Source organism: Zootoca vivipara, chromosome 16, assembly GCF_965207765.1.
Source record: "Zootoca vivipara chromosome 16, rZooViv2.hap1.1, whole genome shotgun sequence".
Lineage (NCBI taxonomy): Eukaryota > Metazoa > Chordata > Lepidosauria > Squamata > Lacertidae > Zootoca > Zootoca vivipara.
In genome coordinates this window covers 32,082,161-32,107,548 of record NC_142599.1, presented here as the reverse complement: position 1 = coordinate 32,107,548, position 25,388 = coordinate 32,082,161, and the positions used below count along the sequence as shown (strand labels likewise).

The 25,388-nt window shown below is 48.1% G+C and overlaps 1 protein-coding gene across 5 annotated transcripts; it reads left to right on the top strand.

Moving 5' to 3' along the window:
- Nucleotides 1-1,200: 1,200 nt before the first annotated feature.
- Nucleotides 1,201-24,449, top strand: B4GALT3 (beta-1,4-galactosyltransferase 3). Of its 5 annotated transcripts, none has more exons than XM_035098195.3 (7): nucleotides 1,201-1,333; nucleotides 5,436-5,743; nucleotides 13,039-13,274; nucleotides 15,061-15,251; nucleotides 16,763-16,885; nucleotides 21,391-21,495; nucleotides 21,940-24,449. In XM_035098195.3, exons 2-7 carry the CDS (start codon nucleotides 5,491-5,493, stop codon nucleotides 22,535-22,537), a joined length of 1,506 nt encoding a protein of 501 aa, XP_034954086.1. In that variant the 5' UTR covers nucleotides 1,201-1,333; nucleotides 5,436-5,490; the 3' UTR covers nucleotides 22,538-24,449. The 5 variants fall into 5 exon arrangements, with proteins under 5 accessions (XP_034954086.1, XP_034954084.1, XP_060125781.1 ...); XM_035098193.3 differs by having other exon boundaries at nucleotides 1,219-1,333; nucleotides 5,286-5,743; XM_060269798.2 differs by having other exon boundaries at nucleotides 1,241-1,333; nucleotides 5,289-5,743.
- The last annotated feature ends 939 nt before the right edge of the window (nucleotides 24,450-25,388 follow it).

The following is a 25,388-nucleotide window of genomic DNA, read 5'->3' as shown; positions in this document are numbered from 1 at the left end:
TTATTTCTTGAGCTGCTGTTTTAAAAAAATGTTTATAAACTTCCAAGACTCCCAGGAACACAAGTAACTATACTTTTGTATAATCCTTCACTGACCATGATGTGTTATCAATTACACATGCTTTGACTAACTCACGTGGTGCGGGGTGGGGGGAATGAAATGTTGTATTTTTTTGAAAACCCATAAATATAATTGCATATTAGAAAAAGACAAAGATGATCCATTCTGGGCTGGAGAACAGAAAAAAGTATTGTCAATGGGACCACCCCTAACCTGCAGGAAAGGGAACCCGTGGGGTCATCCAGCTGTTGCTCCCATAATCGCTGACCATTGGCTGAGCTGGCTGTGGCTGAAGGGAGTAGGAGGGCATCAGGTTGGCATAAGTTGATATAAAGAAGAAACTCTGTGGGTGTGGGTGTGATGCTCCTGACATTTCTGGCTGTTCTGTTCAAGGATTATAGGCTGCAGTCCTATCGCCCTCTTACCCTGGGTTTAAAACCTGTTGATGCCAGAAGGAGTTACCGTACTTCTGAGTAACATGCAGCAAATGGAGCATTTTTCTTCAAGAATGGTCCTTATGTATTCCCCCCCCAAAAAAAAGCCCCACCCTGTCAGTAGGGTCTGATTCCTTTTTTTATTAATAATAATATTAGAATTTCATTTATAAAAAGACAGAGGGGGGAAAGTAAAAAATGAGTGATGATGAAAAAAATACTGTTATACCGTATTACCTTACTTGCATAAATTCTTATCCTAATACGCACATAATTGTCAATGTGTAAATACATTCCAAATATCATTGTATTTTATCCAAAGAGAGTGTGCATCTATAACTGTCCCTTCCTATGTTGCCAGTGTTGTCATGCAGTAGGGTCCGATTCCTGCTAGCGCGGTGGCAGCAGGCGAGGAGGAAAACAGGCACTCTGTGCATGCTCAGGTCTTCTCTCGCCTTTCGGACGCCGCCGTGCTTCAAACGTCCAAGGTCAACCAAATCCTGGAACTTCCGCCGCGCGGGGGGGGGGGGGGATACTGCAAAAAAAATCAAATCGGATCAAAATCTCTGCAACCGTGCCCTCTTCCCCCCGGACTTTCTGCTTCCTGCATCTGCCTCCGCGCGCAGGGCGCTTTAAAGGGAGGAGTATCCGGCCTGCCCTGTTATTCGACGTCACCGGCCCTTCTCTTACCCCCCTCCCCAAAGCATCCCGCCCCTTAATTCCATTTTTTCCCTTTTTTTCCTTTTACCTACTGAAGATGGCGGCGGCGGTGGTGTTTCTGATTCTGGGGTGGGGTTAAGAGCCGGGCGTTCCTGGCGCGGAGGGCTCCCAGCACCCAGGTGAGCAAGGGCGGGGCAGGAGGTGCGAGAGGGCAGGCGCGCGCCCTTGGGTGCCGAGGTGGGTGCGCTCTTTGCAGGAAGGGTGGGCGCCGCTGGAAGAGGCTCTACCACACGGACACCTGGGCTCCAGGGTGGCGCTGAGCCTTGCACCTGGGCGAGGGAGACGACGGGGGGCGCCTCTTGCAAATCCCCGCGCCCTCCTTTCCCCCGGCGTTTCTATGGGGATTGGATTGGGAAGGGGATCCTGAAGGGGAGAGGGTGGGGGAGGGGCTCGGCTTGGGCTCCTTCCCCCCTCCCTTGCCAACTGAGCTTTAGCTGTGTTCTGTGTAGAGATCATCCCAGATTTTTTAGCAGCAGGATGAAACTGGTGCTTCCGTTGCGAAATAATTTAGAGATGTGTGTGTGATATCCATACCTGTATCCCGCTGGGATTTAAAAGGCGAGGCTTTATAAGGAGGTAGTTGCTTAGAGCAGAGATTGGGAAGGGACCCGGTGGAGGACAGGTGAGTCGATCACGCCAGGATGTATACAGGTGAAAGCAGGTCAGAGAGGGGAGGAAAGGAAAGGAAAGTTGTTGGATCCAGCTGTGTTCAAAGGGAAGTGTGCTACCTTTTGAGTTATTCAGGGCTCTTTAATTTTCTGCGGGATGTCCGAGTAAAAGGCAGGGACGGGAAAAGGAGCAGGGGGAGCCAGGCAGCCCCAAGATGGAGAGTTCTTACTTGAACCTGCTGCGTTCAGAATGAACTGCGCCAGCTTTTGAGTTACACAGGTCTATTCCTTTCTGTTCAAGTAACAGGGAGGGAGGGTAGATAAGAAAAGGTGGTGGAGGTGGTGGGTTAAAACAGAGAGTGCTAAAATGTTGCCGTGCCTAGTTTATGCTGCTCCCAGAGGGTTCCTCTGTTCTCTCCTCCCTCAGCCAGTTTCCTAGGACCAAACACAGATGAAACTGTGTCTTTGTTGCACAGCTTATTCTGACACTTTGAAGATGACGTATGACATATTATGCTTCCGATAATCTGGAGATTATGCAGGGAATGGAAGCCCTGTGCTCTGCCACTGCGAACCTTATTTTGCCAGCTTTTGGACATTTCCCAAAGTGCTCTTCTAGCCTATCTCTGGAAACATGAGGTCTAGAATCTTAGTTTCTTAACACACAAACACCCCTTTTTGGAATTGGATTTTGCACCCCCAAACCGTTACGTGCCTGTGTGGAATTGTGATATCCGTGTAGCTTTGCATGCAACTGTTTTAACCTTAAACTAACCCTTCGGTGTGTGAATTGCTCAGGAACATTGCATGTGAGAGTCCAGTTTATTCCTTAGTGCCAAAATGCAGGATGTGGTACGTAGTTAAACTATGGAACTGCTCCCTCAGCAGATATTGAAGGCTACTAACCCTAGTGGCTTTAAAAGGATGCTCGACCAGGTGGGCCATTGGCCTGATCTACCAGGTGGTTCTCACGTTCCTATGCAAACCTTCATATTCATAAATATAGAGGTTGGACTTGGACCAGGGACGGCTGAACACCACAACCCACCAACCACACTGGGTGACATTGAACCAGTTGCACAACATTCAGATTCTCTCTCTCGCTGCCTACCGTGTTTCCCCTTTTTTAAGACACCGTCTTATAACTTTTTTCCCTCAAAAAAACACACAGTGGCTTATTTTCAGGGGGTGTCTTTTTTTTAAAAAAAAAGTGCTGGTACAACTGGGACCCACTGGCTCAGGATGCTCGGTGCTCTCTTCTGCACATTGCTGGGCGCGTTGTTGGCGCTGCCAGTTCCGAGCGCCTGCAGGGTGGGGTGGGGGTGGCAGTGCTTTAAACCCCCAACCCTGTAGAAAGCAATGGAAGTTATGGACTGTAACAATCCTTAAGAGGCGCAGGTCTTAAAAAACCCCTGGTATCACCCTTGAAGCACAGCCTTCCAAAGTCAGGGGGGAATAGGTCTGTTTAGACAAAGGAAAGGATCGGGGGTGATTCTGTGCCCTGGGACCCACAGAACTACTTTAAAAATCCCAACCTGGGGGGGGGGGTCAAATAGTGAAGCCCCATAGCCCTGTAGCAACAGAAGGCACATTCTGAAGCACCCGAGCTGTTCGGTTCCATAAAAAATCCAGGAATTGTAAAATTAACAACAATAATGGGGGGGCACTCTATCCAAAGAGTTAAGAAGGAATGGGAAAGTGTTGAGTTATATATGGAAAAATATGGAAAGGAAAGTTAGTTAAAGATAAAAAATAAATAATTATCGCAAGGGGAAAAATAACATCATAAAGGGTAATAATATTAAATATAAAATAGACAACACAACAGAAAAAGCAAGTATATGACTAAATGAGATCGCACAGGAGTGAGGGAAGTGGGGAGAGAGGGAGGGGGGTAAGGAATGGAAGGAGGCAATGGTTGGAGGAGGGTATAGGGGGATGAATTAAAGGAAAATTAAGACTGAGAAGCGCATGGTTTTTGTTTTTTAAAGATGCAAAGGCTTGCAATCAGCCAAAGTATAGAGCCCAACTTCTAGGAGACTGCGATCTACTTGCGGATTTATAAACTGGAGGTGATCTACCCCCGTTATATTGGTGTTCAGGTCAGAGTTGTTTTTAGAGAGAGGAAATATCCCATTTTTGAGGTTAAAGTAAAAGTTCCTGACCTTTTTTTTATAATGAGGAAATGCTGCTAAAACTCCGTTCTTCATTCCACGAAGGGGAGAGGGGGCGGGGCCGGGTGCTCAAAGACAAAAGAAATGGAAAAGGAGATAGCGATCAAATCCAGCCTCGCATTCATGCAGCCGTCGGGAGAGGCAGGGGCTGCAGCCGAGTGCTGCTTCACAAACAAACGGGGGAAAGTGCTTAGAACCCAGAGAATCCAGCTGAAAAACACGAAGCAGCAACAGCAATTGCACACACACCATCCCAAGCCAGCACAGTAACCAAGTCCCAAAAGCAAGAAAGGACTCAGCAAACACTGCTGCGGCCGGCGTTGCTGCTGCTGACTCGGGGAGCTCAGTGATCTCTTCCGCACAGCGCCTATCACTATGGCTTATTTTCGGGGTACGGTTTATATTTCTCAAATGCTTAGAAATGCTGCTATGGCTTATTTTATGACTACGCCTTAAAAAGGGGGAAACACGGTAACCGCCTTCACAAGGTCACGGTGAGGATAAAATGGGGGGGTGATGGGTGAACCATGTGCACTGCCCCAAGCTTCTGGGGCTCCCAGAGAGGAATGGGGCGAAATATCAATTTTTTGGGCCTGTGCACTTTATCTGCTTCCCCTAACCGGTAAAAGTCGTAGGTTTCAGTTTGCAGGAAACTGAGACAGGTTTGGGCAGCACGGTGCCTCTTTGGGAAAGCTGACGTGTGTGTGTGTGTGTGTGTGCTCGCCACTTCTCTTTTGTCCCGCTGCAAAGCCGCCTCTCGGCGCTGCCTGTAAGGGGGCGAAAAGGAAACCTGACGCCTTGTTGCCAGTTACTATTGTTATAACCAAAAATTATAACAATAGCAAATTACGTATAAAGTAACAGCAAGGCTGTCAGTTCATTGAAGATTTCTGAGGTTGGTTAATCATTTTTTTTTTCATTCAGCCTTGCCAACAGGTTGCTAGTCCATAATGTTATTTCATAGAATCAAATAATTGTAGAGTTGGAAGGGGACCCCAAGGGTCATCCAGTCCAACCCCTGCAATGCAAGAAGTTGGACTAAGTGACCCTTGGGGGGTCTCTTCCAACTCTATTTATTTATTTCAATTTTTTTGTCTCACCTCTCCTTCAAGGGGGGTGTACATGGTTCTCCCTCTCCCCATCTTAAGCTCACAACAACCCCGTGAGGTAAGTTATGGCTGAGAGATGGTGACCGACCTCAAGGTCACCCAGTGAACTTCATGGCTGAGTGTGACATTCTAACCACTCCACCATGCCTACCCTCCCTACTTTGTTTCCATCATCTTCAGCAGGCCAAGAACCTGAAGGCAAGGAAGAGAGGCAAGGACCTGGGACCTTCTGCATGCCCAGCAGATGACCTGCCCCTGAGCTTCATCCCTCTCCCCCTGTTGCTCCGCAGGAACGGGTCTTCAGAGATGTGCTCTCCTACCTTCTTGCAGGTGCGACTGCCGTCCTTCTGAGGCCCAGGGAGAAGACCTTGCCCCCCACCCCACCATGCTCCGAAGGCTCCTGGATCGGCCCTGCACTTTGGCTCTCCTCATTGGCTTCCAGTTTGCCTTCATGGCTTATTTCTCCTTTGGTGGATTCCGGAACTTGGCCTCGATATTTGGGCACGACGCCAACCCGTCCTTCGACTACTCCCGGACCCACGACGTCTACACCAACCTCAGCCTCCTGCCTCAGCAGCCCCGCTATGGGAGCCCCACTCAGTCTCTGCCCTACTGCCCGGAGCGGTCGCCGTACCTCAGTGAGTCAGGCCTATGACCACATTGCTCAGTGTGGAGATCAAAACTACAGGGTGAGGGGTGGTTAAATGTAGGTTCCTACAGACGAGGGGCTTGAGAGTCTCCCTTGTCCTAGAACAGGCATCCCCAAACTGCGGCCCTCCAGATGTTTTGGCCTACAACTCCCACGATCCCTAGCTAACAGGACCAGTGGTCAGGGATGATGGGAATTGTAGTCCAAAACATCTGGAGGGCCGAAGTTTGGGGATGCCTGTCCTAGAATACAGTGGTACCTCGGGTTAAGAACTTAATTTGTTCTGGAGGTCTGTTCTTAACCTGAAACTGTTCTTAACCTGGGGTACCACTTTAGCTAATGGGGCCTCCCGCTGCCACCGTGCCGCCGCCGTGCAATTTCTGTTCTCACCCTGAAGCAAAGTTCTTAACCTGAGGTACTATTTCTGGGTTAGCGGAGTCTGTAACCTGAAGCGTCTGTAACCCGAGGTACCGCTGTACAGAGAATCACAATCGGCTTTAAAACGGTGATGGGGAATGTTGCACCCAGGGACTGATTGTGGCCCTCCATGTGTCTCTGTCTGGCCCTTGCTACTCTCTCCAAGTTGCACATCACACCAGCCCTGCCTGCTCCATGCCCTCCTTGTGTGCGTTCGCTCTTGGATTGTGATAACGCCTTCTGCTTGCCTGGATGGAGAGGGGTTTGTGTGTGTGTGTGTGTGTGAGGAAAAATGCTGACTTTGACCGCTTCTGTGCTATACATGGAAGGCACTGTTATGCCACTTTAAACAGTCATGGCTTCCCCCATTGCATCCTGGGATCTGCCATTTGCTAAGCGAGCTAAGAATTGTTAGGAACCCCTCCTATTCCCCTCGCAGTTCCTAGAGTTTCCTGGGAACAGGGATTAACTGTTAAAACACTCTGGAAATTGTAGCTCTGGGTGGGGAACAGGGGTCCGCTAACAACTCTCGGCACCCTTAACAAACGGCAGTTTCCAAGTTGTATTTTGCTGCTTTAAATCCGTAGTGCAGATGAGGCCTTTTGCATGGCTGCAATGAAGCCAACAGTAGAAAATTAAGAGCTGCATCTGTTGCCCTGACACTTTTGACTCTAGCTCTGTCCTCCACTGGCATGTGGCCTCCAGAAGATTACCCACGAGGGAGCGTGGCCCTCAGGCTGGAAAAAGTCCTCTGCTTTGTTTTCCAAAATATTTTATGTTCTCTAAGGCCGCAGAGAAAATTATTCCCATGAAACCTCAATATTGCCGGATTAAAACCCAGGCACAAAATGTGGGTGGGGTGGGGGTATGGGAGATTACAAAGTCTGGCAAAGCCACTTTAAAAATAAATAAGATAAGGCGGTTATCACAGCTTTATGCCTGGCAGTCTCTTTGTCTGCTGCTTGGGCCTGGGTAAATGTTTAATTAGTAGATCACATGGCACCCCATTAAGTGGTTGAGCCTTTTCAAAGTTGCTGAAGGAGCAGCTTCATATTGCTGTGTATGAGCTTGATCACTTTTCCTGTGGAATCCCTATTGCAGGGCAGAAATCCCACACTCAGAGGCCAAATACGGCCCTTTGGGCCTCTCTGAACGGCCCTTGGAACTCTCCCCAGGCCACACTCCTCACCCACCCTGCTTTGCACCTTCCTTGCAGTTTTGGTCCGGCTGAACTCTGCCTCTTTCTTATCTGGAGGGTGGATGGAGAAGGGCTTGAGAGAGCAGGTGCAGAAGCTAGCCTATTGCACAAGGATGGAATTAATGTGTGTTGCTCCACCCACCACTGGCATGCGGCCCTCAAGAGTTGGCCAAGAACAGAATGTAGTCATTGGGCTGGGAAATGTCCCCCACTCCCTTCCCAGTTGCAACGAACAGTTTAACCCTGTGTATGTCTACTCACATGTAAGTCCATTGAGTGCAGTGGGGCTGATCTTCCAGGGATGCGTGTGCAGGATTTCCAAGCAGTACCTGTCAACTGTCTGTGATTTCCCTGCTACTCATTGCTTCTCTTTCCCCTTTGTTAGACGTTGAGACTGTAAGCTCCTTGGGGCAGGGGCTTGTCCTTCTGCACTCTGTAAAAATGGCATGCAAACTGACAGCCCCGCCATTACATAGTATAATTGTGTACTAATTACAACAGTGACTTGAGCAAACCAAAGTTATCACTCCTTCAAGGTGGGGTGAAGACCCTGTGGCCCTCTGGATGTTGCTGAGCTAGGAGTCCCACCATCCCTCACCTTTGGCCATGCTGGCTTGGGCTGATGGGAGCTGGAGTCCAGCAACATCTGGAGGGCCCACAGGTTCCCTAGACGTGATTTAAGGCCGGGGTTCTGAAACTGTGGTCCACAGATTGCCAGTGGGCTGCGAGCATCAGTCAGGTGGTCCCCGGCATGTCAGCCAAAATGCATCATTTAGCACAGTGCATTACAATTTCCAGAACTCAGTCCTACTGGATTCAGCAGCAGCACTGTGGATTAAACCACAGAGCCTAGGCTTCCGGTTGGCTGCGGACCTCGGCACTTCAGAGGTGGGAATCGTTCCAGTGAAACGAACCCCCCTCAAAAGCCCCAAATTGAGCTTTTTGGGGACAGATCGTCTGGCGGGCGCCATTTGCGGGCTCTCCCCTCCCCGGATTGGCTTTGTTTAAGCCCCCCGAGAGCGAGGTGGTGGAACCGCAGCAGACAGACACAGATCGCTACTTTGAAAGCACGAAGCTGCGTGACCGGAAGGTGGAGGCGGTCAATTCTTCTAAGAAAATCTCAGTAAAGATTGGACTATGAGTAATTGGACTTTTTGGATTTAAAATTTGGGGAAATTTGATCACGGAAGAGAAGTTATAAAAAACAGAAGCCGATCTCCTTCTAATGATTGCCATAAGAAACATTTTAAAAATGCCCGATGCCAGGATAGAGTTGGATCCTTTGTGTGTATGTACCTGCAAGAATCGAGCTAAAACTCCCCTCTTGTGGCAGGGTAAGGGGGAGAAGCGCGTAATCAAGTAAAATCCCTGCGATTTGGAAAATTGTGGAGAGAAAAGTCTCCTTTTGCCGCTGGAATCAACAGCCCGGACTCTGTGAAAGGAGGGAGAGTTGAAACAATGTTGACAAGTTGAACTTTAAGGATTATTTATGAAAGCTCCCTTCGGTCAATAACAATTTGGAAATAAGTACAGTAACTGATTTTTTCTACCTGAGGATATATTGTAGCCCGTTTGGAAAATGGCGATGGATTGAGGAGATGTAACCACTTCCTGTTCTTTAGTGTAACACTGTGTCCTTGAGAGGATTATGAAAAATGTCAACACACGAGTATGCAGCTGGATTCAAGGAAAGAACTCCGAGACTCTTATGGGAACTTAAAATTGGAATGTATGAAGACAATGTACAATTAGAAGAGATGAAACAACTTCTTCAAGTTGACAAGGGTAAAAAAAATGGTGGATGAAGAGTCTAAATAAGAAACTAATGAAGAACAAGAACAAGAAGATTCCACCTAAACATTAGGAAGAACTTCCTGACAGTAAGAGCTGTTCGGCAGTGGAATTTGCTGCCAAGGAGTGTGGTGGAGTCTCCTTCTTTGGAGGTCTTTAAGTAGAGGCTTGACAGGCATATGTCAAGAATGCTTTGATGGTGTTTCCTGCTTGGCAGGGGGTTGGACTGGATGGCCCTTGTGGTCTCTTCCAACTCTATGATTCTATGATTCTAAGTATGCCAAGTTTTGCATCAGGAGGAAGTTTACTATGAAAAAAGAGAGAGGGAAAAGTCTTCGATCAAGTATTTCAGAGAAACAGTGCCCCCATGGAAGGGGGAGTGCAAATTATGTTTGGACTTTAGAATTCCCATAAGGAACAAAGATTGTTGGAGAAGATCAACCATAAGGAACAGATCGTTCGAATAAGAAAGGGGCAACAGGGAGGGAATGGAAAATTTGGGCATGTAAAGCATTACAAAAAGGGAGTGGCGTGAATGGGAAAGGATGATATGTATAAAGGATGGCTAAAATGGTTCATGAAACTGGTTAGTGAGTCGACCTTGGAGCTTGCTGAATCGAGAAGGGAAATGCTGTGAACAGGGGAAGAAGGGGTTAAATTATAAAGAAAAGATTTAAAATGGAATAAGAAAATAAATAAGGGAATATTTAAATGTATGGATATTCTTGGAGAAAAAATTAGGCAAGGGAGGAAAATTATATGATAATTAAGTTTTAAGCGTTTTTTAGATTAGAAATGGGAATATTAGCATAGTATGCAGAAAATTGTTTGGTAATAGGGATAGCTGGGTATTTTCTCCACTCCTATTGGGCGTCTTCGTTCTGGGATCCCTTGGTGGCGGGGGGGGGGGTTCTGGAATGGGGGGGACAGGGGGACGGGGGGGAAGATTCAGCTGGAAAAGAACCACCCCCTGCCTGTCTTCTGCATTCTGGGGACTCTCAGTGGCAGGGAGGGTTCTGGGGTGCGGCGGGAGGGAGGGAATGGAAAGGGATAATAAATATAAAAATTAATAAGATAAATTGGCTAAATAGATAAATATAAGTTTAATGAGATTGGAAAAGTTTGTAAAAATTATAAACGTAAACTGTTAAAGGTGATTTGGAAAATGAAAATCAATAAGGGGGGGGCTGGGGAAGCCCCTGAGATAATGTTTAGGAAAAATGATAAGGTATATATTTTTTGGTGTTAGTGTTTAATGTGTGTTAGTATTCAGTGTGTATTATTTTGTTTATTTTGTTTATTAATAATGTATGTTTAGATAGATAGTTGGGTGGACACTCGCCTGCATCTCTCCCTGTCATCCTAGAGCCTCTTGGTGGCAGGAGGAGGTTCTGGGGGGGAGGGAGGGTGGGGGGGACAAACCCAATTATAAAATGGACCACCTTCGACTGCCCACTTTTCATGGGACTCTCTCGTGGCAGGAGGGGACTCGTGGAGGGGGGTTGGAAGAAGGGGGATAATATTATGTGTATTTTTTTTCTTTATTATGCAAAATCAATAAAAATTTATTTTAAAAAAAACACAGAGCCTAGGGCTTTGCCGGTCAGAAGGTCGGCAGTTCGAATCCCCGCGGCGGGGTGAGCTCCCGTTGCTTGGTCCCAGCTCCTGCCAACCTAGCAGTTCGAAAGCACATCAAAGTGCAAGTAGATAAATAGGTACCGCTCCAAGCGGGAAGGTAAACGGCATTCCCGTGCACTGCTCTGGTTCGCCAGAAGCGGCTTTGTCATGCTGGCCACATGACCTGGAAGTTGTACGCCAGCTCCCTCGGCCAATAACGCGAGATGAGCACCGCAACCCCAGAGTCGGACATGACTGGACCTAATGGTCAGGGGTCCCTTTACCTTTTACTCCTGGGGTGTGTATAGGATCGCAATCTATATTTTTAACTTAGGTCAGGAATCCTCAACTTTTAGGGGCCCAGGGGCACATTTGGAAATTTAAGAAACTTCTGGCCACCGCAAGGTACCCATTTCACAGATGGAAAAACTGGTGAGTCTCTCGCACACATCCAAAGAGGCAAAATGCTTACAGGCACAGCAAAATAAATGGACTGCAGGCCAACAGATAAGCAGGCCACCCTCCCTTATTATTATTATTTTTTAAAAAAAGAGAGAATGGGAGTGAGGTTGGGGGAACTTGAGGGCACCATAATGGGTGCCATGTTAGCTACAGTACCTCAGATCTAAGCTGACAGTGCAGTCTAATAGGAAGAAGATAATATAGCAACCCATCCACTTGTGCCAGATTGGTTTCAAGAAACACACAACTTCCAAAAGTCGATAGAAAAGTGAAAGGCGGAAGATGTATTTTTCATCCCTGCCTTAAAGCAAAAGCCCAGAATATCCAGGAAAATAGTTTTAAGGTTAAAAACAGAGCTAACGGTAAGAATGTTAATAGCGCCAAAATGATACCATGCGTGATTATATATAGCAACAGTGTTTGGGTAGTGAAGATCTAGGAACGTAGAGTTGTATGAAGCTTATTTTTTTATTTCCTAAAATTTATACACCTGAGGGTAAAAAACTCAAAGTGTTTTTAACTCTAAACAGCCAGGTTCTACTCAAGAGTTTAGATCTGTTGAAATTAATGGAGATTACCAGCTGGGCTTCATGAATTTCAACGAGTCTGGATGCTCATACATAAAACAATTCTGAGTCACTCCCAGAGCTACGGTTCCAAGAGTAGTTTAACAACCAATTCCTTTCCCCTGGGAATTCAGGGTATTGTAGCTTTGGAGGGATTTGGGAGCGTCTGGTAACAACTTTCAGCACTTTTAACAAATTACAGGTTGTTTAGGATTCTTTGGGGGCAAGCTGTGACTGGTTAAAGTGGTGTCATATTTCATATTTACAGTGTGGATGTGGAACAGAATGTAAGAGAGAGGACCTCCCTCAGCAGAACGACCTGGATTAGGAAGAGGGTGGCAGGCCTGGAACCCTTTTATAGTGGGTAGTGGCACAGGATTGGCTGTCTGGTGTCACATGACTTCTTTGGGTCTGGAGGATGCTGGCCTGTGGTGATGGTGCCTTGACTTGAGATGCCCACAGATACCTCTTCTAGTGATGGCAGCTCCAGTGGTGCAGGGAGCCAGAAGGGCCATAGCTCGGTGGCAGGGTGCCAGGTTCAATCCCCAGCATCTCCAGACAGGGCTGGAAATGTCCCCCATCTGAAACCCCAAAGAGCTGCTGCCAGCCAGTGCAAGCAGTACTGTGCTAGATGGACCAATGGGTCTGACTCAGTTTAAAGTGCGCTTCCCATGCTCCTGACTCGTTGCGCTGTCCACCTGGGGCTGCTGCAGTCATATTAAGAGCAGCAACTCCCGACCCAGATGGCTCCGACTTATTTTATTATAAAGGAAAGATGCCGAGGGTGTTCTCTACAGTCTTGTGGGATTATCCCTGACCCAGATGTCCTTGGCATGGGGACAAAGCAACATTTGCTCCTAACAGCTTGTTATCCTTGTCTTTGCGTGCACATCTCTCGTTCCATTTTTTTTCCTGGGAAATCCTGCTTATAGCTTAAAACTTTATTGCCACACCTGACACGCACAGAGTCTCCTTGCGTCCTGGAAGGAAAGGTTAGTTTAGCTCCCTGCCTAAGAGATATTTAGATAGAGGCCTTCGTTTTGGGTATTCCTGCATGCCTCCTCGTGAAGACTAGAAACTTGGGCAGGTTCTTTGGGGATTTTGGAACGCTGCACCAGAGAGATGAGTCAAGCGGATCTCGCTGGAAGAGCCCAAAGCCTTGAAGCTGGCTGCATGTGATTTTTTTTTTACTCTGTTCTTGTTCTCCTCTCACCCTACCGACTCTCATTTCAGTTGGCCCCCTGACAGTGGGCTTCAGCCAGGTGCCGAATCTGGAGCAGATCCAAGAGAAGAACCCGGCGGTGGGCCTCGGGGGCAGGTACCGCCCTTCCGCCTGCGAGCCACGCTCCCGGACAGCCGTCATCATCCCGCACCGCAACCGGGAGATGCACCTGCGCCACTTGCTCTACTACTTGCACCCCTTCCTCCAGCGCCAGCAGCTGCAATATGGGATCTATGTGGTTCATCAGGTGCGTGCGTTTGTTTGGGATTTGTGTGCGTGTGAAAGAGAGATGGATTCAATGCAACCCAGGGGTGGGGGAAGTGCCGGATTTACGTATAACCTAAACAAGCTATAGCTTAGAGCCCCACTCTCTTGGGGCCCCCCAAAAAAAATTAAGGAAGAAAACCTGGATGTACATTTCCAAAATATAAGATAAAAAGCAAATAAAATAAAACCTACATACAGGTGAAACTCGGAAAATTAGAATATCGTCGAAAAGTGCATTTATTTCAGGAACGCAATTTAAAACCCTGTTTCTCATATTTTAAGACATACCCATAAAATAAGCCATAGCAGGATTTTTAAGCATTCAAGGAATATAAGCCATACCCCGAAAATAAGACATAGTGATAGGCGCAGCAGCAATGCTGGCCGCGGCAGGAGGAGGAGGAAAAATATAAGACATCCCTTGAAAATAAGCCATAGTGTGTTTTTTTGAGGAAAAAATAAATATAAGACGTGTCTTATAATATGAGAAACACGGAAGGTGAAACCAATATATGAGATAGATGCATGACATGCAAAGCAAGATATGGCAAGCCTTTATTTGTTGTAATTGTTATAAATGTTATAAATTGTTATAAATTCCAATTGCTGTATAAATGGAATGGAATTAATGAAATGCAATAGCAATGTTTATTTTTGTATTATTGTAACTATTTGTTTTATTACTGTGGAATTTCCAAAAGAAAGCATTTGTAAAAATAAAAATAAAAATAAAAAACAAGTTTTTTTTAAATAAATGCACTTTTTGACGATATTATAATTTTCCGAGTTTCACCTGTACAGCAACAGTGTTTTGTGTTGTATAGGCTCCTATGATGTAAGCAATGGGCCCCGCCTGCTAGCCTGCTCCCTAAAATATCATATGATATAGATAGATAGGTCTTCCCCCGCCCCCACCTCTCGCCCCGCACCCCAGGCCCGCACCTCGCCCCGCACCCCAGAAGGTCTTCCCCCGCTGCCGCCTCTCGCCCCGCACCCCCGGCACGGAGTGCAACTTCGGAGACCTCCGAAGTTGAGTTCCGTGTCGGGGGAGGCAGGCAAGAGGGGAAGACAGGCAGGGGCAGCCGCCGCACCGCCGCGTTTCGGCTCCGTCCCCCCTGGCAAAGGAAGATTAGCTGTCAGCTTCCCTCGCTGACAGCTGATCTTCCTTTGCCGCTTTCTATGGCCGCGCTTCGTAAGACGAAGCGGCGGTCATAGAAAATTTTGTCGTCTTACGAATGCCTTGCGCAATGCAAAACTCTTTCGTCTAGCGAGTTTTTCGTTGTGCGAGGCATTCATAAAGCGAGGCACCACTGTACATTTTATCTGCACAATCGGAATGAATTTCGGGAACCAAGATGCTTCTTCTGGGCAGCCTGAGCAGGAGCAGTCACCATTAAGAAAAGGTCGGAAGAGGCCAATATATACGTGGACTTCTTTTCTTCTTTAAGTTCTCAGAGCTCTTAACCTAGCTCAAGGTTGCTGTCTGAACTAGCCACATGTTTAACTGAGAATCAAACACAGTCAGTCCATCATTTGAAAAATAAGACTTTAGAGCCGTCTCCCCCCACAAAATGGCAACTAGACCTCCTGTTCTGGCGACTGTAACCTTGTCGTAAGGAGCCATTTGGCACTGAGCTCATATCTCTTGAGTTTCTAGCACTGCTGACAACTGAGGCAGCCGCCTTGTGACAGGGCAGGGCCTCATGAGTCTTGCTCCTTGCCCTGTCACCAACTCTTCCCGCTCAACCCTGCTTCTTTCTCCGTAGGCTGGGAATGCGACTTTCAACCGGGCCAAACTGCTGAATGTGGGCGTGAAGGAAGCCCTAAAGGATGAGGAGTGGAACTGCCTCTTCCTCCACGATGTTGACCTCATTCCGGAGAACGACCACAATCTCTACGTCTGCGACCCGTGGAGTCCCAAGCACGTCTCTGTCGCCATGAACAAGTTTGGCTACAAGTGAGAAGGCAGGGATAGGGGAGGGCAGGACTTCCCTGATAGCACCATGGGTGGTTGTCTTCAGGGCTGGCTCCGTGGTGTTACTATTTTTTGAAAAAAATATATGTATTAATTTTTATACATCACATAACAACCAAGAGCAGAACGAATGTATCAACATTAGAAAATGTAAAAAAACAAGTGCAGAATCCAACAGGTTTCCAAAGAAAAAGAGAAAAAAAGTGAATGCCAAATACTGAAATTATTGTCTCTTCAGAGCTGGCCATGTTTGTGAGGTGGTTTCCTTGTTAGAACTATTAACATATTTTGAATAAAGGGAAACCAATCAATAAGGAAATGATCCTTGCCTTGACTTTCCTTGAGTCTTTTTAACCACACTGGCTGGTTTTTCCAGACAATGAAATTGTCCGAAATCTGTGCCAAATGTTCAGTGCTCTAGCTTTCACCATTTCTGGGCTATTTCAAAACATGAGCAGAAAACATAATCAGGTCCTGACACTCCTCCTCAAAAAGCTCTTGTGTTTTGAGGGTAGCACTTGGAGGGCGCTCACTCCGTTTCATTAAATTAATAGAATCAGTTAAAAATAATAATATCCAAACTACACCCAAAAGTAATTTCGAATAGAATAGAACAGAACAGAACAGAACAGAATAGAATAGAATAGAATACTTTATTGTCATTGTTCATACTACAACGAAATTGAATGCCATCACATAAAAAACAAAAAAAAACACAATTACAACCACACACACACACACACACACACACACCCATCACAACTCCCCAAGATCATATTATTTAGTTGCAGCATTTAAGATGGCTATAGCTCTTGGATAAAAACTGTTTTAAATCCATTTGTTCTTGATTTAATTGTTCTGTATCTCTTGCCCGAAGGCAATGGTGCAAAAAGACTATATCCAGGGTGAGATGAATCCTGAAAAATATTATTTGCTTTTTTTGAGGCAACGGGAACTGTATAGTTCTTCCAGAGATGGGAGGGGATGACTGATAATCTTTTGGGCTGTGGTTATGACCTTCTGGAGCACTTTCCTATCCATGACTGTGCAGCTGGAAAACCAAGCACAGATACAGTATGTAAGAACGCGCTCTATGGAGCCTCGGTAGAAGGACACCAACTTGTTCTCACTCAGCTTGTTTTTTTAAAAGTCTGAGGAAATATATTCTCTGCTGGGCCTTCTTCACCAGAGCACTGGTATTTGCGCTCCAGGTCATACTCTGCTCGATGGTAACACCCGAAAACTTAAATACCATCGTTGTCAAGTGGACCAAATATGAATTAAGTTTGATTTGGGGTAGGACTTTCCATCTATATGCAGTACACTAGCACATGCGAAACAGCAAATGCTTTGCAAATTTTTGTCAAGATCCTTTCCCACCCCCATCCTGTGTCTGTGAAATACCTAGTGCAGGGGTTTCATAGTGTCGCTTAAAACTACTAACAATGCTGCCCTTTCTCTCCATTTCCTCTTCTGCCCCTTTCCCACTCCAGCCTCCCATATTCGCAGTACTTTGGTGGTGTGTCGGCCCTTACCCCGGACCAGTACCTAAAGATCAATGGCTTCCCCAACGAGTACTGGGGCTGGGGAGGCGAGGACGACGACATCGCCACTAGGTGAGTGTCCCTCGTTCACCCCTCTCTTTCCGTGGTGGCCATTGTCTCTTCTCCCTCTGCTTTCCGCCCTGCAACCATTTCTCCCACTCGCTTAGAACATGCATTGCTCTTTTTTGTTTTGGGCACCTGACTCAGCGGGAACTGTAGCTGAGGGGTTGGCGGTGGTTCGTTCAGTTGTTTAGAGCATGGTGCTGATAACGCCAAGGTTTGCAGGTTCGACCCCTGTATGGGACCGCTATATATTTCGGCATTGCTGGGGGTCAGACTGGATGATCCTCAGGGTCCCAACTCTACAATTCTAGGATTCTGTGGTTCAAACCCTGTTGGTAACCTTGCACGCCAATCTCCGGAAACCGCAGGAGTGCATGGTTAAATGATGGAGCTCTCTCCTGCAGGAGGCAGTGATGAGCACCAACTCGGTGGCTTCAAAATAGGATTGGACAAAATTAATTGGGGGGGGAAGGGTTAAGACTTATCAATGGCTACTAACCAGGATGGCTAGGCTCTGCCTCCACAGTTGGAGGCAGTAATGCTTCTGAATCCCAGTTGCTGGAAAGGGAAAGTTGCTGTTGTACTCGGCTCCTGCTTGCAGGCTTCCTGTTGGCATTGGTTGGCTGCTGGGAGAACAGGATGCTGGACTAGATGGGCAGATTATCCTCTTGGCAATCTTACAGTGCCTGTGAAGAAAGCATTGACCTGTGCATTTTTTCAGAGGCAACTCTACCAAACTTAAAAAGGACTAGAAACTTGTTGGCTTTTTTTAAAAAAAAGAGAGAGAGAGAGAAAGCGAAATAAATAAAAAGCGGTAGAAGCAGTTCAGATTCTTAAATTCCGGGCCAGATAATCATTCTTTGTGCTTTTTTTTCTTCCTGCGATTGTGTAGAACTGTGGCATAAGTGTAGCCATGGTTTTTAGGCTAAAAATGGTCGGTGGGAAGAGTAGCTGCAGCTGATAGGTTTGCACTCTTTGGCATTGTAGTTTTCCCTGCCTGTTGCAAGACTGGTGTTTGGAGCACTGATTTTCCCACCCAGCCCCTGTTTGTTCCGCTCCCTACTTCCCAAACAGCAACTGGAGTGCTGTTTTCCTTCTCATCGCCTTCATTATCATCTCTTTTTTATCTCTTTCTTCCACCCCGCCTTGTGCACGCTGTCGGATCCCTGCATGCTCATTTTTCCCACGCAGGCTGTGGCGGTTTGGGCTGCAGCAGACAGGTAAGGTGAGAAATTGCAGCAAGCCTGCTGACGCGCCCAGCTCAGTAATCCCATGTGTTTGTCGCATTAGGGTTTGAACTTGTTGGCAAATTGAACGTCTGTGATGCCATGGGATGCTCACAAATGCTCCAACACTTGGGGGGGGGTGGTCCTCTTGTGAGATGTTGTTGGGTCAGCTCAGCAACGGTGAGAGAAGGTGGAAAGGGGAACTGCACAGAACAATGAGGTTTTAAATGGAAAGGTGGGGGCTATAAATGTTTTGTGAGGGTTGTGCCCATATTATCCATATTTTTTAAACTTCAATGGAGCTATTCTGAATAGAACTAGCTTTGGTTATAATCCAAAGATCTGTGCTCTTGTACGGAACAGATGTGAAGCTTTAATTTTGTGTATTTGATCCCAAAGAATGCATGTCCAGAATTTTTGAGGCGCTGTGGTTAAACCACTGAGCCTAGGGCTTGCTGATCAGAAGGTCGGCGGTTCGAATCCCTGTGACGGGGTGAGCTCCCGTTGCTTGGTCCCAGCTCCTGCCAACCTAGCAGTTCGAAAGCACGTCAAAATGCAAGTAGATAAATAGGTACTGCTCCAGTGGGAAGGTAAACGGTGTTTCCGTGTGCTGCTCTGGTTCGCCAGAAGTGGCTTTGTCATGCTGGCCACATGACCTGGAAGCTGTACGCCGGCTCCCTTGGCCAATAATGCGAGATGAGCGCCACAGCCCCAGAGTCGGTCACGACTGGACCTAATGGTCAGGGGTCCCTTTACCTTTACCTTTAAAAGAATTATCTAATGAGGCACCAGAATATAAACTTAATCTATCCCTGCAAACATTAGAATCTGAGTACCTAACACCTCACCAACCTGGTGAGCTACTTACTAGGAATTGAGCCACATCCACTCCATACATTTAAAGCACTATGACACCACTTTAAACATTCAATTCCCAAAGGATCCTGGGAAGTGTAGTTTGTTAAGGGAGCTGAGAGTTGTTAGGAGAGCCCTGTTCTCAGAGAACTACAGTTCCCAGAGTTCCCTGAGAAGACGGATGGATGGCTAAAAATAACTTTGGAAATTGTGGCTTTCCATTCAAGGAGGGTGTAGCGCAGGGCAATGAGGTGTAGTCTTTATTTCATTTGTTAGTGGCTTTTATCACAGGGGGACCCAAAGCAACTTACATTAAAACCGATTAGGAACATCCAATAAAAATCCAAAAAGTACCATTAAATGGATAAAGCAGACCACGACTTAGCGATCCCACCTCACGCAAAGAGGCCACAATGCTCTTCTTCAAATTAAGGGCCAAAAGCCAGGGTACCTGGCACCCATGCCTCTCTGGAAAGAGCATTCTGCAAGCAGGGGGCCACCACAAAAAAGGCTCAGTATTGTGTTGCCATCTTCTGAACCTCCTGTGGAGGGGGCATACGAAGAAGGACTGCAGATGATGTTCACAGGGTCCGGGTCAGTTCACGTGGGAAGAGAGAGGCGGTCCTTGAGGTATTGGGGTCCTGAGCTACAGAAGTCTTTATAGGTCAAAACCTGCACTTTCAATTTTGCATGGAAACCAATTGGCAGCCAGGACGATCGTGCCAGAACTGGCGCTATCTGTTCAGACTGTCCTGCCCCAGTCAGCACTTTGGCCTCCGAATTCCGCACCAGCTGCTGTTTCCGAATGGTCTTCAAAGGCAGCCCCATGTGTAACACATTGCAGTAGTCCAGCTCTGAGGTTACCAGAGCACAGGCAACAGAATTATCCAATTAGGCTGTCCCTGTCCAGAGACAGATTCCAGTAGCTGAAGCTAATAGAAGGCACTCAGCGCCACTAAGGCCACTTGAGCCTTGACGGCCTATTCCTTCAGAGAGTGTAACTGCAGCCAAGGTACGACCTGTGGAGAGAGTTCTGAGGGCCAAATAGAGACGCCTGGAGGGCCACATTCACAACCACCCTGGGCCAGAGGTTTGCTATCAGCGCTTTGCAAAAACAACAACACCTGAGCCCTGGGAAAGAGGCAGGATCCCAGCCCCAGAGAGGTTACAATCTTAAGATTTGCCAGTGAGGGGTGGCAAGAAGGAGGAGGTGGAGGTGGAACTAAGAGACATGGATAACAAAGGATCAATAAAATTGGTGCTTGGTTCCAACAGGCTCGCCCAGGGAAGCATTTTGGCTCCCAAATTGTGCCTCTCTTCAAAGGATTTGACTAGGACTGTGCGTCGCCATGGCAACTGTTCCACCTCCTGCTGCGAGGGAACGGCAGTGGAATGCTTAACCTTGGGCGAAGATAAAGGAAAAGCTTGAGAGAGACCCGAGTGGGTAGGGGTAGGAGGGAATTGGCTGTGAGGGCGTGCCTACGCTCTGCTTCTGGAAAATTCCCTGCACAAAAGTGTTGGCATTAAAAGAGAGGGAGGATGTTTAGCGCAGCAATGCACATTACCCACCTCCTGATTGGTCAGGAGTCCATGACCTCACAGCAGGTTTGACGTCTCTGTGGAGAGGCCCAATCTATCTGACTATAAATCCCCAGCGCTGGTTCAAGATATTTTGCTCCCTGAGGCAAAAAACCAAAATGGTGTCCCCTTCTCTTCCTTCTCGCACTCCCCATTCTGTGTACAGAATCTGGCAGGCCTAGCAGTTGACTCTTCTTATCAAACATTGTCAGTGGGACAGCATCACCCACTGTTCCTAAGGCAGCATGTTGTCTGTGCATTTATTTGGCCACATCTGCACCTTGGACCATAAATTTCAAGCATTCTTATACCACGTCAACCGTCATGGCTTCCCTCCTGACAAAGGATCTTGCGAACGGCAGTTTGTTAAGGGTGCTGAGAGTTGTTAAGAGACCACTGCTACAATTCCCAGAGTGATTTAATAGCCAATCCCGCTTCACAAGGAACTCCTGAGAACTGTAGCTCTGCCGGGGGAGCTTAGCACTCTTAACAAACTACAGCTCCCATAATTCTTTGGGGGAAGCCATGGCTGCTGAAAGGGTTGCCGTGGTGCTTTCAATGTGTGGTGTGGACAGGGTAGTTGGTAGTTAATGGACAGCCTCTCCCATGCTTCCAGCAATAGTGTAACATGTTAGTGACAGTCTGTCCCAGGGAGCAGTTTGGCTTGCTGTGTGACAGGCCTGAGGCAGACCTAGCTCTGGTCTCCAACAAAGGGGGGTTGGCGGTGGACATGCTGTTGTCGCCACCACTCCCCGCACTCCTAAACATGTTGCCTGAGGCACCTGCTCCGCTGTGGCTATTGATAGGGCCGGGCTAGCAAATCCTGATTTGGCCTTCTTGCTTCTGTGTCTCCAGGGTGCGCCTGGCCGGCATGAAGATCTCACGCCCTCCTGTCTCTGTCGGCCACTACAAGATGGTGAAGCATAAGGGAGATAAAGGCAACGAAGAGAATCCACACAGGTGTGCTGCTTCCTCTCCCCCCCCCCCAATTCCCTGCAGTTAGAGCCCAGCCACTCTAGGCGGCTTCTATCATATACAAAAACATAATAAAACTTCAAAAACTTCCCTGTACAGGGATGCCTTCAGATGTCTTCTAAATGTTCTGTAGTTGTTTATCTCCTTGACATCTGATGGGAGGGCTTTCCACAGGTAGGGGGGGCCACTACCGAGAAGGCCCTCTGCCTGGTTCTCTGTAACGATGGGAGGGGAGATGGTCTTTCAGGTATACTGTGCTGAGCCAGTTTAGGACTTCAAACATCAGCAGTGACAATTTGAATTGCGTTCAGAAATGGTCCTGGGAGCCATCGTAGGTCTTTCAGGACCGGGGGCAGAATAGTGCTTTAAATGGATGGCACAAATGTGACCTTGCGCACACACTCACTCTCTCTCTCCCCAACCCTGTAGGTTTGACCTGCTGATCAGGACGCACCGGGCTTGGACGCAGGACGGGATGAACTCCCTCTCGTACACGCTCCTTTCCAAGGAGCTGCAGCCTCTCTACACCAACATCACGGCCGACATCGGCACCAACCCTCGGGCCACCCGGGGCGGGAAGGGCTCGATCCCCAGCCTCGGCGGCAGGAACTATCCGAGCGGCAGCAACCACGACTTCCGCCAGGAGATGCTGCGCAAGACTCCGTTTGCCAAACTCTCCCGGGCCATGGGTTGGGGGGAAGTGCCCTTTGGGACCATCCAGGCCCTGCTGGATTCGGCCACGGGAGAGCGGGGGGCTCCCAAACTGGAGAAGACGAAAACCAGCCCCACAGCGGGGAAAGTGGAGCGGGAGGTGGGAGCCCCCCATGCAGTGGCTGGCAGCGCCAGGCCAGGAATCCTCAGAACGGCCGTCCTGGCAGAGGCACCCAGCGTGGAAGCTGCGAAGCGAGAAGCAGAGGATGCTGGGAAGCATCTACCCGGGCAAGCGGAGGCAGAGTCTTCCAAGACCCCTGCCTCCCCGGTCCAGAAGCCCATGAGCAATCACACTGGCCCAGGAAGCGCTGGCTAGGGCGGGTGCAGTCCAAGCCGGTGGGCACCACAGCCAAGCCTCAAGCCTCTAGAACCAATCGTAGGAGTTGCAATAATAATAAGGCTGTGGCCTAGAGCCCATTGGGCTGCCTTCTCTGTGTCTGCTGGGTCAGCAGGGCCCAACAAACCCGGACTGGACAATGGAGAGAGACCTGAGAGGGGCAAGAAATGGTAGTTAAATTTCCACTGGGGAGGGGGAATACACTCCACATTCTGATCCCTTAGCGATTTGACTCCTGGTTCCACCTGCGGTGTCGTCTCCTCCCGAAGACTTTGGCCCTACCTCAGAGGTGCCACCCACCTTCTGCAGAAGAGTTAGGCCTTGCTGCTGCGCAGCCACACCCCCTTGGCTTTGGGGCTGGCTCTATGGGGCCCGGGGGTGTGCTGTACCGTTAAAGGAGGTCATTAAGGTGATGTGACATTTGCGTGCTAATGGATTTTGTCGGAGGCAGTCGACAGAACAGGGGGAAGAGGCGGCTGCCTATGGTTGAAGTGAAGGAGGGCACATCCACTGAGCTCCATCCTGTCGCTGATGCCAGGCTCTCTCGGAAGCAAAGGCAGTTCCTGCCAAAGCCCTTGGGCTCATGTTGTCCCGGTGGAAAGATGGGGGCCTCTTCCCTGCCTGGTTTGAAGAAGAGGGCACTCCACAGCCTGGCGCTGCTGAGTGGCTTCTTCAAAAGGCTGGCAAAGGCGGGGATCTCCTGCTTAGCCAGGCTTTCGAGGTGCTGGTGGTGAATCTAACATTTGGTAGGAGAGAGATCTGTCCGTCGTCCGTCCATCCCTCCAGTCAAACCACCTCCTAGCAGGGAATTGGAAGTCTCTCTGCAGTTCTCTGAACCAACCCCTCTCACGTCTTCTGGAGCTGGACACAGCTGGACGCTGGAACCTATTTATTCATTCTGAGCCAAGCAACAAATCCTGTTTTTTATGTCCAAGGATTAGGGCCACGTTCACACCACGCATTGAAAGCATTACAATGCCACTTTTGGAATTCTAGGAGCTGTGGTTCGTTTGGCGTGTTGAGGGTTGCTGTGGGGTCCCTAGTTCACCTCACAAGGGGTTTAACATTCAATCCCTCCTCACAGGGAACTCTGGATTTCAGCTCCGTGAGGGGGAAGGTCAGGTGGTCATCTCCCAACAACTCTCGGCACCTTAATAGTTCCCATGATTATTTGGGGGAAGCTGTTTAAAATGGTACGATAGGTCTTTAAATGTATGGCGTGAAGGTGGCCTAGGTTCATTTTTGGATCAAAAGTGGAGCTTCTTCTCAACTTTGGGCTGTTGTGCAATATATTCCTTCCCAAGGGGTTCCCTTTTAATGGCGTAGTGCCATTTTGGTACCCTAATCCCCACCCCAAATAGGCTGAGGTGCCCGCTGGATGCCTGCCCTCCCAGGCTGTTTCTAGCACCTTGGCTCCCCTTCCTTGCCTGAAAAAAAGGCCTATGTGGACCATTAGAAATGGGGTTTGATCAGCCCTGTACTTTCTGTAGCTGCTGAATCATGGTGGTTTTTAAAATCAAAATAAGCTGGAAAGGGGATAGATCGTAAAACTTCACGTGAATGGAAGTTATAGCGATATAGTTGACATTACACAATGCCCTCTTCCAGCTCTACACACTCACACACACATTTTTCTCAGGGCTGGTCCCAGCCTGCAACCTGTGCCCGCCCCCCCTGCCCCCCCCAGCCTCAGAAAAGGCCCTTTCCTCTCCCTCTCCGCAGGTGTGCGTCTCACAATCGCTCTAGCTGTTGGCAGTGGTGTGTAGTTATTTATTCTATTTATGGAGTCCTCGTTCTCTCTCTTGCTGTAGCTGCTGTCCCTTGCCTCAGTTTTTGATAAACCGATTTTTTTAATGAAATAAAAACATGGTCTGTGGATTAAAGAGGAAAAGAGTGAGCTGTCTTCCCTGGTTAAGAGCGGCTGCCCTGGCCCTCTGCAGGCAGGGAGTGGCCAACCTCCGGGCCAAAGCCCTCATGTGCCCCCCAGGCCGCCTCTAGTTGGCCCTTGGGGACTGTCTCTTCCAGGCCCACTCTCCTTGTGTGCCCTTGCCCTTGAACAATGTTGCTAGGAGGGTGGAGAGATGTGTGGGTAGGGGTAGAATCCTCTGGCTTTTGCGTGGCTGGAATATAACCTCCAAATTCAGCCACTTATGCCTCTGCCCCACACCAAATCCCCCAATATGCAGCCCCTGGAAGGCTGCAATGAGGGAATGTGGGCTTCAGCCAATAAAAAGATCAGCTGTGGGACAGGTAGAATAGGTGTGGCTCCCACCCCCCCAGGGGCCAGAAATCACCTGGTGAACCTCTACCTGCACCAAAGAAGCAAGGGCACAGAGTTGGTTGTGGAATGCCTATGTCCTTTGGAAGGCTAATAATTCCCAGTACTAGTGTCCTATTATGATCGCAAACTACATCTCCCAGCATTCTTTGAAGGAAGCCGCAACTGTTCAAAGTCGCACCATATCGCTTTTAAGTGGAAGTTTGCATGTGGTCTTAGTTTACATATTGAATTCCATATTCATTATGTTAGTAGTTCGTCCATTTATTTCATTGCAAAGGAAGCACAATCCAGGGGGAGATAACTAGCTACGTGTCATTCGCAAACAAAGCAGCAACAGCAGCCGATGCTGATCTTATTTGCTAGAATAATTTATGTCGCAGTCCCGTACCTAGAAGCCCTGTTGCAAACGGACACCTACTTCTGAGCAGGCACATGTATACCATTGCATTGCAAGTTAAACCCACAACTTAACACACATTTAACTAGTGCACATTCAGCTTTATGCATATGGCAACAATTTTTAAAAAAATTAAAGAGAGGGCAGGATTC